The 15,078-nt window shown below is 40.2% G+C and overlaps 1 protein-coding gene across 1 annotated transcript; it reads left to right on the forward strand.

The window, feature by feature from the left end:
- Positions 1-200: 200 nt before the first annotated feature.
- has1 (hyaluronan synthase 1) lies at positions 201-4,128 on the forward strand. The gene is made up of 4 exons (XM_058747127.1): positions 201-961; positions 1,047-1,272; positions 1,813-1,945; positions 2,689-4,128. Exons 1-4 carry the CDS (start codon positions 275-277, stop codon positions 3,362-3,364), a joined length of 1,722 nt encoding a protein of 573 aa, XP_058603110.1. The 5' UTR covers positions 201-274; the 3' UTR covers positions 3,365-4,128.
- Positions 4,129-15,078: the final 10,950 nt, after the last annotated feature.

Raw genomic sequence — 15,078 nt, forward strand, 5'->3', positions numbered from 1 at the left:
TATACTATTTATATGTATATATTTATTTAAAATTTTTGCTTTTATATATGATACATTATATATCATATATATATATATATATATATATATATATATATATATATATATATATATATATATAAATAATACATAATATTTACATTACATACATTAATTTCATTTACTTCTCTGTGAGATACTGCTTGATATTTGAACTAGCATCACTGTGATTTTACTACAAACGTATTTTTTTTTTACTACTTTCCCTCCAATATTTCTAGCATTTTCATAAAAAATGGACATCAAACCAGTATTAAGGAGATTTGGCTATTTGGTCCGAGCCATTCTCACATTTCTCTTTGCTCTCCTGGTACTTGGGTTGATGTTATGGGCATATATCGGTGGTTTCCAGATAGCCACATCTCCATATAACATCATCTCATTTGGTTTCTATGGAGTGCTGCTCAGCCTTCATGTCCTAATTCAGAGCTTTTTTGCCTTTGTGGAGCATCGGCGCATGAACGCAAGACGCAAACCATGCTCTTACACAAAAACCATCGGCTTTACTATATCAGCCTATCAGGAGGACCCTGCTTATCTCCGCGAGTGCCTTCAGTCAGTACGGGCCCTGCAGTACCCATCTGAGCTGCTACGCATTGTCATGGTGGTGGACGGGAACTCAGAAGATGACCGCTACATGATGGAGATGTTCAGGGAGGTCTTTGCTGACCAGGATCCCGGCTGTTACATATGGCAGAACAACTACCACTCTTGGAAGCCCACTGGCCAAGAAAAGGATGCAGCTGAAGCTGATGGTCCAGAAGCAGATGATGACGTTGTGTTTGAAGACCCTCAGCGCTTAGAGGTCGAAGAACTCATCAGGACCAAGAAGTATGTGTGCATCATGCAAAAATGGGGAGGAAAGAGGGAAGTGATGTATACAGCATTCAAGGCACTAGGATCTTCTGTGGATTATATACAGGTTAGTGATTTTTAAGTTTGAGCTATGTGTATACAAGTACTTCAAGAAATACTCAAGTTTTCTTTTTATTCTGCTGTTTAATCAGGTGTGTGACTCCGACACAAAATTAGACCCTCTGGCCACAGTGGAGCTCTGCAAGGTGCTGGAGAGCAACCAGAAATACGGTGCCGTGGGAGGCGATGTGATGATCCTTAACCTTAAAGACTCTTATATCAGCTTCATGAGCAGCCTGCGCTACTGGATGGCGTTTAACATTGAGAGGTCCTGCCAGTCCTTCTTTGACTGCGTCTCCTGCATCAGCGGCCCCTTAGGTAACACAGAAAATCTTAGACCTGAAGTTTGCACTAAATCGTAACTGAGCCTATGTGCTAAATGCATATTTCTAGTCTTATATTGAATGAGTCATCGGTGCAGCTTAGTTCAAATAAAGAAAGTTTGTCTTCATAATCTTTAATCCAATAATTTGCACTGCCTCTTTCCAATGGATGTCACTAGAGGCTATTGGATGATATTAATCAACAGCCAAACAATATTTAGGCATTGTTGTAGCAAACTAAATCATTTGGTTCCATTCGAGTATGTAAAAACCATTTTTTAGTCACAGTCTAATTAATTCCAGATGGATAAAATATAAAAACTTGTTTTTTTTTCTCTTTCAAGTAGGCCTATTTAAATCTTTGGTTCACTCAGAACACCGCTGTTGAGAAACACTGATTAAAATGTTCTTGAAGGCGTGGGATTGCTCACTTCTCATCTGATCTACTCTAGCTGGCTTATTTTAGTTATTACTCTGATCTGAGTTTTGAAATTTTGTCTGTAGGAATAACTGAGTTTCATGATCTTCGCTTCAGGTCTTTATAGGAATGACCTGCTGCAGCAGTTTCTGGAATCCTGGTACAACCAGAAGTTTCTTGGCACCCACTGTACTTTCGGGGATGACCGGCATCTCACCAATCGAATGCTAAGCATGGGCTATGCTACAAAGTAAGTAGTTGATTCACAATTGATTATTTACAAGCTAAATAGATAATGAGCGGTTGTCCATTTTTTGGCAGCTCAGTGAAATAAGATTGTCTGTAGTGGCGTGATGAGGGTTCACATAATATCAGGATATATCTGGCAAGCAGAACGGATAAGAAAGCAAATTCAAATTCAAATTGAAACTTATCAATAAATGTGCTTTGTAGCTAGGCTGCGAACTTTACTTTTCTGTATGATATGATCAACCTGATCTCTTTGTCAGTATGAGAGATCATATCTTTTTCATGAAGTGGCAGTTTCATTTATTTGTACGATGTGATTCAAACGGAAGAGAGAAAAATAAGCATGAAGGTCCACCCCATGCCTAACCATTAGTAGGGTATAAGCAGATCATACGAAATTGTACGAAATGAGCTAAAACATAAAATGATCTACGCCATATTTAATTTTTGACAGGAAGGAAGATGAGGCTGTGACTGTTCAGCTGACGTCTTTCTGATAAATATATAAATAAATAAATAATAGACAACTCTGCAAAATCGTTTTGAAAGTTGTGAGTTGTGAAAATTACGTGATCTGCAATGGCTAATGGAACCTGGAACCAATCGGTCAAATAGTGGAAAATAATCTAATGACAGCAACAACCCACATAATTGTTATATATGAGGTCCTTTTCTTGTTAACTTCTTATAAATTATAATTAATTTCAAACAGGCATGTTTTAACAGAGTTTGTGTTTCTTTAAGGTACACTGCCCGTTCTAAGTGCTACACAGAGACTCCCGCTCAGTTTCTGCGTTGGCTCAATCAGCAGACGCGTTGGACCAAATCCTACTTCCGTGAGTGGCTGTATAATGCTATGTGGTGGCACAAACATCACCTGTGGATGACCTACGAATCCATTGTTTCAGGCATCTTTCCTTTTTTTGTGACTGCCACCATTATCAAGCTCTTCTGGACAGGCACTCTGTGGGACATTTTGTGGGTCTTATGCTGCATCCAGTTGATTGGTCTGGTAAAGGCAGCCTATGCCTGCATCCTACGACAAAATGCAGTGATGCTCTTTATGTCCTTATACTCTGCTCTCTATATGACCAGCCTCCTGCCTGCCAAATACTTTGCCATTATCACCATGAACAAAAGCAGCTGGGGGACATCGGGCCGTCGTAAGATGGTGGGGAACTATATCCCCCTGGCACCTCTATCAGTGTGGGCGGCCATTTTGTTGGGAGGCCTGGGGTACACGATCTACAGGGAAAGCATTAAGACTTGGACAACAGATGGAAAGAAAGAGGAGATCAAGTTTTTGATATTTGGAGCCGCAGCTTATGTGTGCTACTGGCTTGTAATGCTCTGCCTCTATTGGATGTGGTTTCGGAGATTATTTCGAAAACGCTCACAGAGTTACACTGTGAATGTATAGGGACAATTATTTGGGCACATTGTTTAAACACTTGCACATTTTTTTATTTTTAAATGGTTTACATGCAATTTTATTTATAGACTGTTTTTAATCTTGCAATTTTATTTATGATTTTTTTGGTATTGCACACATTTTATGCGATTTATGATGCTTATAAGTATTCAGAGGTCAGAAATTATGTGGAAGCGACCAGTCTTTATGAAATATAATGACTATATGAAATGTGCGAAAAGCAATCATACAGAGTTAACATTGATGCTGTAAGTTTTTAAATGTATAAAATATAGTATTGAACCTAAATAATAGGAATATGTTATTAGTGAGGGGAAACTGAACATAGCACTGTACATCACTGAGCTGACTGAAGTGATATTGACTGATTGTTGAAACACTAAGACATCCTGTTACACATAGAAACATAGATAAATAGATTAATAGCTACACAGTGAGCAACACTGATCATGTGATATTCATGATATTTTAGGATTTGTTATTTTCAGAAAGACTACTAAGAAAACATGAAAAATATTTCATGACAAAAAATTTCCAAATGTTTATTTTATTTTATTATTTTATTTTTTTTTTGTGGTGAGTGTTGATTTAAAATACTTGTTAATCCTTTCTGATGTAATGTGACAGGGCATTTTTATGTTGTCTTTTAGCACTTGAATAGAATATGTTGAGTATGTATATTTATTGATAAATACTTTTCGCAGGAATATTGTGTAAATGTGAATTTACAAATATTTGTTTTTTAAACAATACAAGAGATTAAATAAATTATTTTTAAAGGAAAATGTGCTGAACTTATTTCAAATATTGCTGTTTGACAAAACAATTCTACCATGAATTATTATCCACTTAAAATAACTATATGTAGAGAATGTAAAAGTAAATATTTTATATTTTGCACTGCTGGAATGACCTCAGCACTTAAAATCTAGTTTAGAGAGAAAAAAAAAAGGAAATTTGTCAAAAAATTAATAGTCATACTTTAATTTCAAAAATATAAAATAAAAAACAAAATTGATTAATTTGCCTACATTTTTTAAACAGCAATTTGCAGAAGCATATATGAAGAGTTCAGATGCAAAAGCCTCTGAGTGCCGTTTGAAATTTTCTTCTAAAATGAGCATTTTTATCAGGCTCCTATGTGTAGGTTCAGTATTTTCACCTTAATGGCAATGAATAGGTTCTTTTCATTGCCATTTAAGTGAAATATCTGAACATAAATATAGGAGCCTGATAAAAATGCTCATTTTAGAAGAAAATTTTAAAAGGCACTTAGAGGCTTTTGCATCTGAACTCTTCATAAGGCGCAACTCTAAAGACAATTTCACAAAATAGAGTTTAAGGGAGGATTCCCTGACATTTGTACATCCAGACCAGCAGTGATATAAATCAGCTTGGGTGTCATTTACAGCAAAATCAATAACACTGTAGGATAACAGCCCACAAATAAGTTATGGTTGGCCATAATTGACCTGTGGATAATATATGCATGATCAATCCAAAGTAAATGATTTAACCTTTTGTGTGATTTAGAGCATCTTGTCACACATGAACACAGGCTGAATCAGAACAGGGTGGGAGTCGTTTGGGGGTAACTACTTCATGCAAAACATTTCATGAAGAACGTTTGTGTTGTACCATGTTTAGACTGTTACCAAAGGCAACCAAGGTGGACCTCAATTATAGGAGGTTGAGAATTAAAATTTGTTTCAATAAAACCATCAGCAAAAAACAAACAGCCAGAAACAAGGAAAAAACTGAATAATGATCTCTTTAAAACTATATGAGCAATAAAACAACTGCTTAAACTAGAGAATACCAGGAGAAAAAAAGTGTACTTCCATAATGTACTTAAAGTGCTCTATTTTGTAGAGCACTTTAATAATTTTGTACTCAATACACTAAAATGATTCTTTAGTACTTCTTAAGATAATCTTAAGAATATCTAAGCGTATTTGCTATTTTGGGATACCATGAATATGAACTAAAATGTGCCTTTAACTCATTGGGCCCGATTTTAAATGATCTTAAGCTAAAGCGCACGGCGCAAGTGCACTCAGGGCGTGTCCAAATCCACTTTTGCTATAGTTTAACGACGGGAAAACGGTCGGCACGCCCGGGCGCATGGTCTAAAAGGGTTGTCCCTATTCTCTTACGGTGCGTTTCCACTACAGCGTCAAATTGTCTCGGGTTACTTGACTGTAACCCTGTTCCCTGAAAAAGCTGGAACGAGATGCTGCGCTGAAAAGCGCTATTGAGAACATTCTTTGTTCGACCGGTTGTGAAGCACGTGTGTCAAACACGCCAAGAATTGGCTTAAATAACCTCGGTGAGTGACGTCATTGATTACGTGCACCTGCAGGTTATAAATAGACGCGAGACGTACACAACTTCAGGTTAAACCTTTGTCTGAAGAGACGTCCAGGCACGCCTATAGTGCGGCATTGAGGCGCAGCATCTCGTTCCCGCTTTTTTAGGGAACAGGGTTACAGTCAAGTAACCCAAGACATTCCCTTGTCAAAAGCTACTCTCGATGCTGCGCTGAAAAGCGCTATTGGGAACGAGAATACCCACGCCGCCGCACTGGAAGTGTCTGGACCCCCAACGTTGTGTAGTGTGTGAGCACAAACAATGAAGAGGTCTCAGACATGACTCTAGGATGTTGACTCAAGGACATGGGAGCCCGGAGTAGCATGGACATCCAACTATTGAGTCTAACAAATGTGTGCTGAGAGGACCAGCCTGCCGCAACACACACTTGATGCAAGGGGACACCTCTTGCCAAAGCCATTGAAGATGCAATCCCCCTGGTTGAATGGGCCCTTACACCTAGAGGCGAAGCTCGACCACGCGCCTCATAGGCTAGGGCAATAGCATCCCTCACCCAATGTGACATAATCTGTTGAGTGGCAGCCGTCCCCCCGGTTGCGGCCTCCAAAACATACAAAAAGCTGCTCCGACTTACGCCACTGACTAGTGCGGTGGACGTAAACCTGGAGAGCACGTACTGGACACAGTAAGCGAAGTTTCTCCTGCTCCGGTGTCGTGAACGGCGGAGGGCAGAAGGCTTCGAGAACGACCGGATTTATGGTCGAGAATGGAACCTTCGGAAGATAACTAGGGTGAGGATGCAAAATAGCTTTGACCAGCCCAGGGGTAATGTCTAAGCAGGATGACGAGACTGACACAGCCTGCAAATCTCCAATTCTCCTCAGAGAAGTATTAGCCATGAGAAAAAACATCTTTAGAGTCAGAAACCTGACAGGCGCTGACTCTAGTGGTTCATAATGGGGTCCCAACCAGACCCCTTGGGCACTAAAGCCAAGTCCGACGAAGGGACTGTTGCAGGTGTGCGGCCTCAACCGCTGAGCTCCATGAATGAAGCGGGTAACTAGAGGGTGCTTTCCCACAGAAACACCAACAATCAGAACGCGGCAAGCCAAAATGGCGGCCATATAGACTCTGAAAATATCAGGACATGTGCCTGAGGACAATTACTCTTGCAGGAACTCCAGCACTGAAACAACTTGGCAGTGAACTGGGTCTGCATGGTGTCATACACCAACTTTCGAAAAAGCACCATCTGAGGGCATAACTTCTCATAGTGGAAGGAGTCCTAGCAATCAGAATAGTCTGTAGTACATCTGCTGGAAACCCAGTATCTCTTGTGGTCCTCCTCAGAGGCCAGAGATGAATGTTCCAGAACTCAGGCCGGGGATGAAATACTGATCCCTGTGCCTGAGATAGAAGAACTCTCCTGACCGGAATCGCCCATAGTGAGCCGTCAAGGAGGAATATTAGATCTGAGAGGCACACTCTGGTCGTTCAACGGGGCGCTATCAGTAAGAGGTGAGACCCTTGTTGACATACCTTGGCCAGGACTCCTGAGAGCAGAGCGATTGGGGAGAATGTGAGAGAGAGAGGGGTGGTTTGCACGCCCTTAATCTCTCAGCCAGCTCGACACGCGAGCCCCACAATCGCAACGAGGACGCAGAGGCTCGCCCCTTCCTGAATGAAAGCGAGCCTCGAGCAGAGCACTCCGATCGAAGTGATTACAGTGCTTGCACTCAGCGTCCTTGAGGGCAGCAATAGCATGCTCAAATTCAGACAGCGAATCTGCTCCAACATTCATATGCCCCAGACTGTAAATCGCCTTGATGGACTAGAACTTGTCCCACATACAAAGCAGAACCTGCTGTGCAAGCCTTTTCCGGCGGCACAGATGCAGTCAGGGCAGATGTAAGTGTCAACCTATGTAAGTGACTACCACAGCCTTGTCCCCCCGAACTAGGACATGGTAGTCCCTGCTGGAGGATGTATTTCAGGGCCTAAAATACAGCCATCATTCCGAGGCAATTGATGTGCCATTCGAGAAGATGACCTCTCCAGATCCCTTGGGCTGGACGGCCATCTAAGACCACTCCCCAACCCGTGAGGGATGCGTCTGTCGTTAGCAGCTTGCGACGACAACACGGACCTAGAGTGGGACCCAAAGTCAGAAACCGGGGTCTGAACCACATAGATAGGGTACGAAGCCCCTGGCGCGTAACCTTTATATGCCTCTGGGGATTGGCCCTTGGATTGAATCCCCTGGCTCTGAGCCACAACTGTAATGGTCTCATGTGCAAGACGTCCAAAGGAGCCATGAGACCTAGAACTTTCTGAAAGTAATGTACAGTAGCTTTCTGGCCTAGCCTGAAATCCTTCAGGGTTTTCAGAATGGATTCGATACGTGTAGGAGACAGCTGTGCCCACATTATGATAGAATCCTGTTAACCCCTAAATACATTGTGCCCTGGGCAAGAGAGAAAATGCTTCCTTGGCGTTGAGTCTCAATCCCAGATAGTTAAGATGAGCAAGGACGACATCCCGATGTCGAAGCGCATGCTCTTAAGACTGGGCCAAATCAGCCAGTTGCCGATGCTAAAGTTGCATCGATACATTTTGCATATGTGCGGGGTGATAAGGCTAGGCCAAATGGAAGAACCCAGGTTAGCTTAACCCCCAACAGCAAACATCAGGAACTTCCTGTGTTGTGGCAAAATTTCTTAATGAAAGTATGCGTCCTTGAGATCATTTGTTGATAACCAATCACCTGATTGGATCTCAGAAAACATTCATAGACTGTCTGTATTTTGAACTTGTACGTTCTTAGAAAGCGGTTCAGCCCGCAAAGATTGACTGGACGCAACCCCCAATCATTTCTGGTAACCAGAAAAATATTGGCTATAGCAGCTCGACTCTCTGTCTAGGAGGAGAGACGTTCTACGACCTCCTTATCCAGCAGAGCTTGCATATCCTGTGTCGACAAATACACTTGTTCCTTTTTCACGGTAGTGGAGACCACGCCGTTGAAACACGAAAGATGATACGCAAATCGTATCCTGTAGCCCTCTTGTGGAGTCCTTACGACCCATGGAGATTATTTGGCAGTAGCTTCCACGCTACCAAATTCTCTGAAAGGGAGACTGTTTGATTTGCTGGGGGATGTTAAATGTTTGGTGTCCTGAAACACGGCAGGAGACAACCGAACATGTAACATCTCACTGGAGATCGCTGACTCACAAAACACCAGTGATGGCGGAAGTTATACAGCGATCCCCTTAGGGTGCCGGGAAGGAGCCCTTACTCTCGTCGTTGGAGTTTTCCGTGGAACTCCCCGAGGGGACACAGCCTCAGGACTTCCTTCCGGTCATAAAGACCGTTTTTTATTTTTTTTTTAGGTCCGGCTCCCTCTTGGCTGTTGAGTGCTATGAGCTGCAGGGCAACACCAGCATGACCTGCTGCATAAAATGCTCTCCCTACAAGTGTAGATGTTGCTCTACATAGCTTGGTAGGGAGTGTTGACTTTCGAGTGATGATGCACCCCCAGGGAAGTGATAGCTTGCTAGCGTGTCTTCCACCTGGGGTATCATCATGTTGCCCCGTGCCTTTGAATCCACAATATTCTAAAAATTCAAGGACAAATAGGGCTTACTCCATGAACAAGTTCTCTCATCATGGAGGTCACCAAAGAAGGGGAGAGACCATACTGAGGTCCCTCCTCCTGACCACCTGACAGAAACCTGTCATCTAGTTGGAGCGTCTAGGGGTATACTGCTCTTGTAGTTTTAAACTTCCAGTTTTAAACTGATCACACTGCAGGAGTCATCACCTCGAGTAACTCCTTATTCGTTTACAATCGCGGGAGGAGCGCTCGGGAGGTGACGCTCTCAATTTATATTTCAAAAGAATCACGAGCTGCAACATTCGCTGCCCAATCCGAAGAAATGCCAGGGCACGCTTTGGAAGCGGGCGCGAAAACTTCCCGATCTGGTGAGAACACGAGCCTCAGCCAGATCTTTTTTTTTTTTTTTTAAAGTGCGATCTTAACGAGGGCGCAGCGGCTCGTTCTTTATTAAAGAAAGCGAGCTGAATGCAAAGAACGCGGATAGGAAGTGAATTTTAAGGCGCATAGACTGAACGTGTCTCCAGAGAGCAAACGGATCTGCTCATGTGCGAGCAAATAGGTAGGCTAATTCTGATAAACGCAATGACTATCCATTATGACATTTTTATATTTATGCCTACACAATAATATTCTTTTACACTGTAATCCTTTAATTTTTAATATTTGGCATGTTTGTGTGCTGCTGCGCGTCCCTGTGTGTAATAAGCAAAGTGAACGCGCGTTGTGGACCTGCCCAGAGGTGCATTTTCTACTAACGCGCTCTTTAAATAACAAAAAAAAAAAAAAATAATAATATATATATATATATATATATATATATATATATATATATATATATATATATATTGCGCCATTGACTTTAGACCAGCAGGGCTCTCAAGTTATAGCGAAAGTTTGGAGTGAGATTAGGGGAGGGGCCACACAAAGGGGAGGAGTCACTCAAAGGGGAGGAGCAACTCAAATATTTGCAGCACCCAATTTTTGCTAGCAGTTCAATTTGACCTATTGTTCATAATTGACCAGCACAAATAGAAGTTATAACATTTGGTAAATCTGATGAAAGACAAATTCATTCTAATAAAATAAAAAGATTTATGTATTTAAAAATACAAATGTATCAAAAATAAAAATAAATTTTGCCTCAAACGAGCCAACTGAACAGCAGTACTCAATGTACATACTGTACACACATACATTACAGTACTTACCCTGAGCATGTATGTCAAACTGTGTGTGTGTGTGAGAGAGAGTATTTTTTTCTGTTGTAAATGTTTATTGCACATTTTGATGCCTGATGACAGGGGTAGAGGACTCCCACATAAAGCACTATCATGATAATAGCGTTCCATCCAGAGCCAAACTGCTTCTAGTTTTGGTTTTGTTCAAACCCACCATGGAAAACACTGCATCTGAATTTGGGGAAGCCTCAGTGCTTTATATGGGAGCCCCCTACCCCTGTCATCAAGAAAAAAATAAAATCATAAGCTGAAATGTGTTCTCTCTCTCTCTCTGTCTCTCTCTTTCTCACACACACACACACACACACACACACACACACAGAGAGAGAGAGAGAGAGAGAGCTTGACATACATGTTCAGGACAAGTTCTGTAATCCTACTGTGTGTGTACAATATGTACACTGAGCACTGCTGTTCAGTTGGTATGTTTGGGGCCAAATTTCTTTGTATTTTTGATCCTTTTTTAAATATGTAAAACAATTTATTTTATTTGGATGAATTTGTCTGTCTTTTATCAGATTCACCAACTGTTATAACATCTCTAGTACTTTCCTTTCAGGAAGCCAAAGCTAAGTTAAAGCTTCTGGTTGCAAAGCAGTTGGAGAGTTTTTGTTGTTGTTGTTGTTGTTGTTTTGACTGCATCGATAATACTTTAGCGCGAATTTGGCTATATTCCCCAACATCAGCTCTCACTATCTTTTCACAGGCAAGTGATTTCGTAGAGGAATCTTAAAATCGAAAAAATAAATGAAAGGGTTACCTACAGCATTCATCAGATCTTTCTCTTCCAATTTACACTCCATGTGCGCGCGCATCCATGTTACTTAGTAAAGAACCCGCTTGCTGCACAATCGCGTAATTTAAACGGAAACAACAACTTCCTAATTTCTGATTGGCTGGTAGGTGGCATTTAACTCTATAGCTAAAGAGTCGAGAGAGCTATGCATTCGTCAGAAAACTTACCTCAGTATTCCCTCATCTATTAATGGTATATTAATTGTATAGTAATTGTAGCGGGACAAGTTATCCCTTCTCAGCGTGAGAAATACAAGGTGTGGCGTGAGAGCGTGTGAACTGGTTGAAATGCGTGAGTCTCACTCCGATTGCATGAGACTTGAGAGCCCTGGACCAGGTTTGAGTTGGTTTGTGGCGCAGTCTATTTTCAGTTCCTCAAAATAGCAACGCGCCAACTATGCGTCTGACCACACCTTGTTTTCAGACCAGCACGTCCATGGGCGCACAAATGGGCGCAAATGCACTTACTATTTAAACTACGCGGCGCAGGACGGGAAAATGAGAACTGCGTAGGGCTGAAAGTTGAAACTAGCAAAAACACTTGTGCCTTGCCTTGTGTATGATAGGGCCCATTATCTCTACAAGTGGTAGATAAGTAATTTTTTAAAATACAGATAAATTATGTGAAATGCACATTTTAGTTCATATTCATGGTGTCCCAAAATAGCACAGTTGAGTACACTTAGAAGATTATCTTAAGAAGTACTAAAGAATCATTTTTAGTAGCCTATACTAAGTACAATGAGTACAATTAATGCATGAAAATAGAGCACATTATGGAAGTGTACATTTTTTCTCCTGGGATTTTACTTAGAACCACATGTGATGAGTCAAAATTTTAAGAAAAAGGTGTTTATGATTATTTGGTTTGTTTTCAACATGCAGCGCTTCTTTTAGGATACTTTTTTTTAAAAACGATGTAGTTCTTGAAACAGTGAATTTAATGTTTTTATGTTCATGAAACATCTGCTGTGGAATGTGATTAGAGGTGAACGTCACTAAAATGTAACAAAAATAAAAACATTCTGAATATTAAACCATATGTTTGAGAAATTAAGAACAAGAACAGTAAGATGCAATGGTATTAAAGGGATAGTTCACCAATAAATGAAAATTTTAATTTATAAAAAAGCTATTTTTTATGATATCTGGGAGATTTCTGATGCTGCATAGACAACAGCGTAACTACCATGTTCAAGGCCCAGAAAGATATTAAGGACATTTTTAAAATAGTCCATGTGACATCAGTGGAACACAAAGTATTCTTGCAGCTTCATTACACTACAGGTGAACCACTGATGCCACATGGACTATTTTATCGATGTCCTTACTACCTTTCTGGGCCATAAAATATTTTAGTTGCATTGCTGTCTATGCAGGATCAGAATGCTCTTGGATTTCATAAAAATATCTTAATTTGTGTTCTGAAAATGAACAGTGGTCTGACGGGTTTGCAACGACATGAGGGTGAGTAATTGATGACAATTTTCATTTTTGGGTGAACTGTCCCTCTAAGGCTTATATCATAAGGAATATATGGTCAATGAAAGGAAGTGACTGAGGAAATGTTGACTGTCACTCTCAGCATGTCAAACTAAAGTTGATTTATTTTCTATTAATCTATGGGGTTTACAATGTTTGCACTATTGCTAGGACGCAAAAATGATCACAATAACATTTCCATCACTTGTGTTCATGACTTTCATAAAAATAACAGACTTGCACTTCAATGATGACATCAGCATTTCACTTTGAAGTGGGTGGAGCTAGCCACGTCACAATGCGTGAAAGAATGATGTAATTACTGACAATGACCCCCTAATGTCAAAATTATTATGGGAAGGTTTGGTAAATAATTATCCAAGTCATTTAATAAACCATTTATCATTGTAGGAACATGCCCTGTCAACCACATTTGTGTTTTAGGTCATACAGTATGTATATTGTAACATGCGAGGCCAAAGTGTTATTTTTGGTTATCTAGAATGAGTTTCTAAACAGCAGTGCTGTAATGAAGTAATAATACTGTGTTACAGTACTTAAGTATTTTTTGAGAGAATCTGTACTTTACTTGAGTTTTTATATTTCTGTCAACTTTCTTTTTTACTCCATTACATTTCCTAATTAAAGAGTTACTCCACCCCAAAATGAAAATTTTGTCATTAATCGCTTTCCCCCATGTCGTTCCAAACCTGTAAAAGCTTTGTTCGTCTTTGGAACACAATTTAAGATATTTTAGATGAAAACCGGGAGGCTTGACTGTCCCATTGACTGCCAAGTAATTACCACTGTCAAGGCCCAGAAAAGTATGAAAAGCATCGTCAGGTTAGTCCATCTGCCATCAGTGGTTCAATCTGAATTTTATGATGCGACGAGAATACTTTTTGTACGCAAAGAAAATAAAAATAACTACGTTTTTTTCAACAATCGTCTCCTCTCTGTCTCTCCGCATTACCATAGCGCCATTTTGGATATTATCTACTGATAATACTGTAGATAGTATTAGTAGATAATATTGTATCAGCCGCAACATAAGTATACGCTATTTTCGTTCAAATCAAAGCGTAAATACACATAGAATACGTATCCTTTATATCTGAAATTGTGTTCCGAAGATGAACGAAGCTTTTACGCATTTGGAATGACATGGGGGTAAGTGATTAATGACAAAATTTTCATTTTGGGGTGGAGTATCCCTTTAAAAAGTACACTTTTACTCGGATGTATTTCCCCAAAGCATATTAGTTACTTAAAATAAAGTCAGAAGAACAGACTGCAAGAAAGCAGGTTTGACAAATCAGTGACCTGGCGCTTCCAAGCTAGACTTCTCAAAAACACATGCTCACACAACCGTGGATGATTTCATTTTCCACTCAAGTAGAGGCTGGGGTTTGCAACATATCTTCTGCGATAATATGGTAAGTGTTGTTTTAACAATGTGTGATCTGACATTATAGAGTAAATCACAAAAACACGCACAGAGAGTGCACTCCAGTGATTTAGTCTATTACAACTCATTTACAATCAACACAATTCAATGCATTCTAAATGTGGCAAAAATGCCTCTTTATGCCTTTTATTTATATCATTTAATATAGACGGTTTCAACGGCAACAACATAAACAACGTTACTGCGCGTGCGCGCTTTTGTGGCCCAAACTTAACTTCCAGTAGACTTCCACAAAGAATCAATAACAACAGAAAAGTCCCTCTAGAGTAGATTATTTCTGACAACAAGCAAAATATGTTTGCTGCGTAAATCAGACGGGCTTATTGAAAATTCAAATTCATTCTCTGCCAGCAGAAGGTGCTTTTGGAGAGGCAGAGATAGAGGTTTCCCCGGTAACGGCTGAACACAAAGCAGAGCTCTGCTTATGAACACTATTTTATCAGGCATTACAGGCAAAAAAAAAATGACATCGAAAATTTTCTAAAGACAGTCGGTTTCCTTCAGAGATGCTGTCAGGCCTGTGTTTCTGTGTCTTGTGTTTCCCTCTGTATAGGGTTTGATACATAAATATAATTTAATTTAGCTCAAAGGGAATCATTTGTGATTTTATAGGGAATTTGAACAGAATCACTGTTTTGCGGCTGATCACTGAGTCGGCCAGCGATTCATTGAACGAGCAGTATAACATTAATTCTGCACTGGATATTAAAATCCAAAATATAGTGAAAACACTATTAATAAGCACAGTAACAAGATCGGCAGATTAAGA

Source organism: Onychostoma macrolepis, chromosome 16 (assembly GCF_012432095.1).
Source record: "Onychostoma macrolepis isolate SWU-2019 chromosome 16, ASM1243209v1, whole genome shotgun sequence".
Lineage (NCBI taxonomy): Eukaryota > Metazoa > Chordata > Actinopteri > Cypriniformes > Cyprinidae > Onychostoma > Onychostoma macrolepis.

Bases quoted from the DNA above. Each gene is read 5' to 3' on its own strand.
- has1 (XM_058747127.1), top strand. From the start codon at position 275: ATGGACATCAAACCAGTATTAAGGAGATTTGGCTATTTGGTCCGAGCC. The intron at 962-1,046 runs GTTAGTGATTTT...CTGTTTAATCAG, and splicing joins CTTCTGTGGATTATATACAG to GTGTGTGACTCCGACACAAA. The intron at 1,946-2,688 runs GTAAGTAGTTGA...TGTTTCTTTAAG, and splicing joins AGCATGGGCTATGCTACAAA to GTACACTGCCCGTTCTAAGT.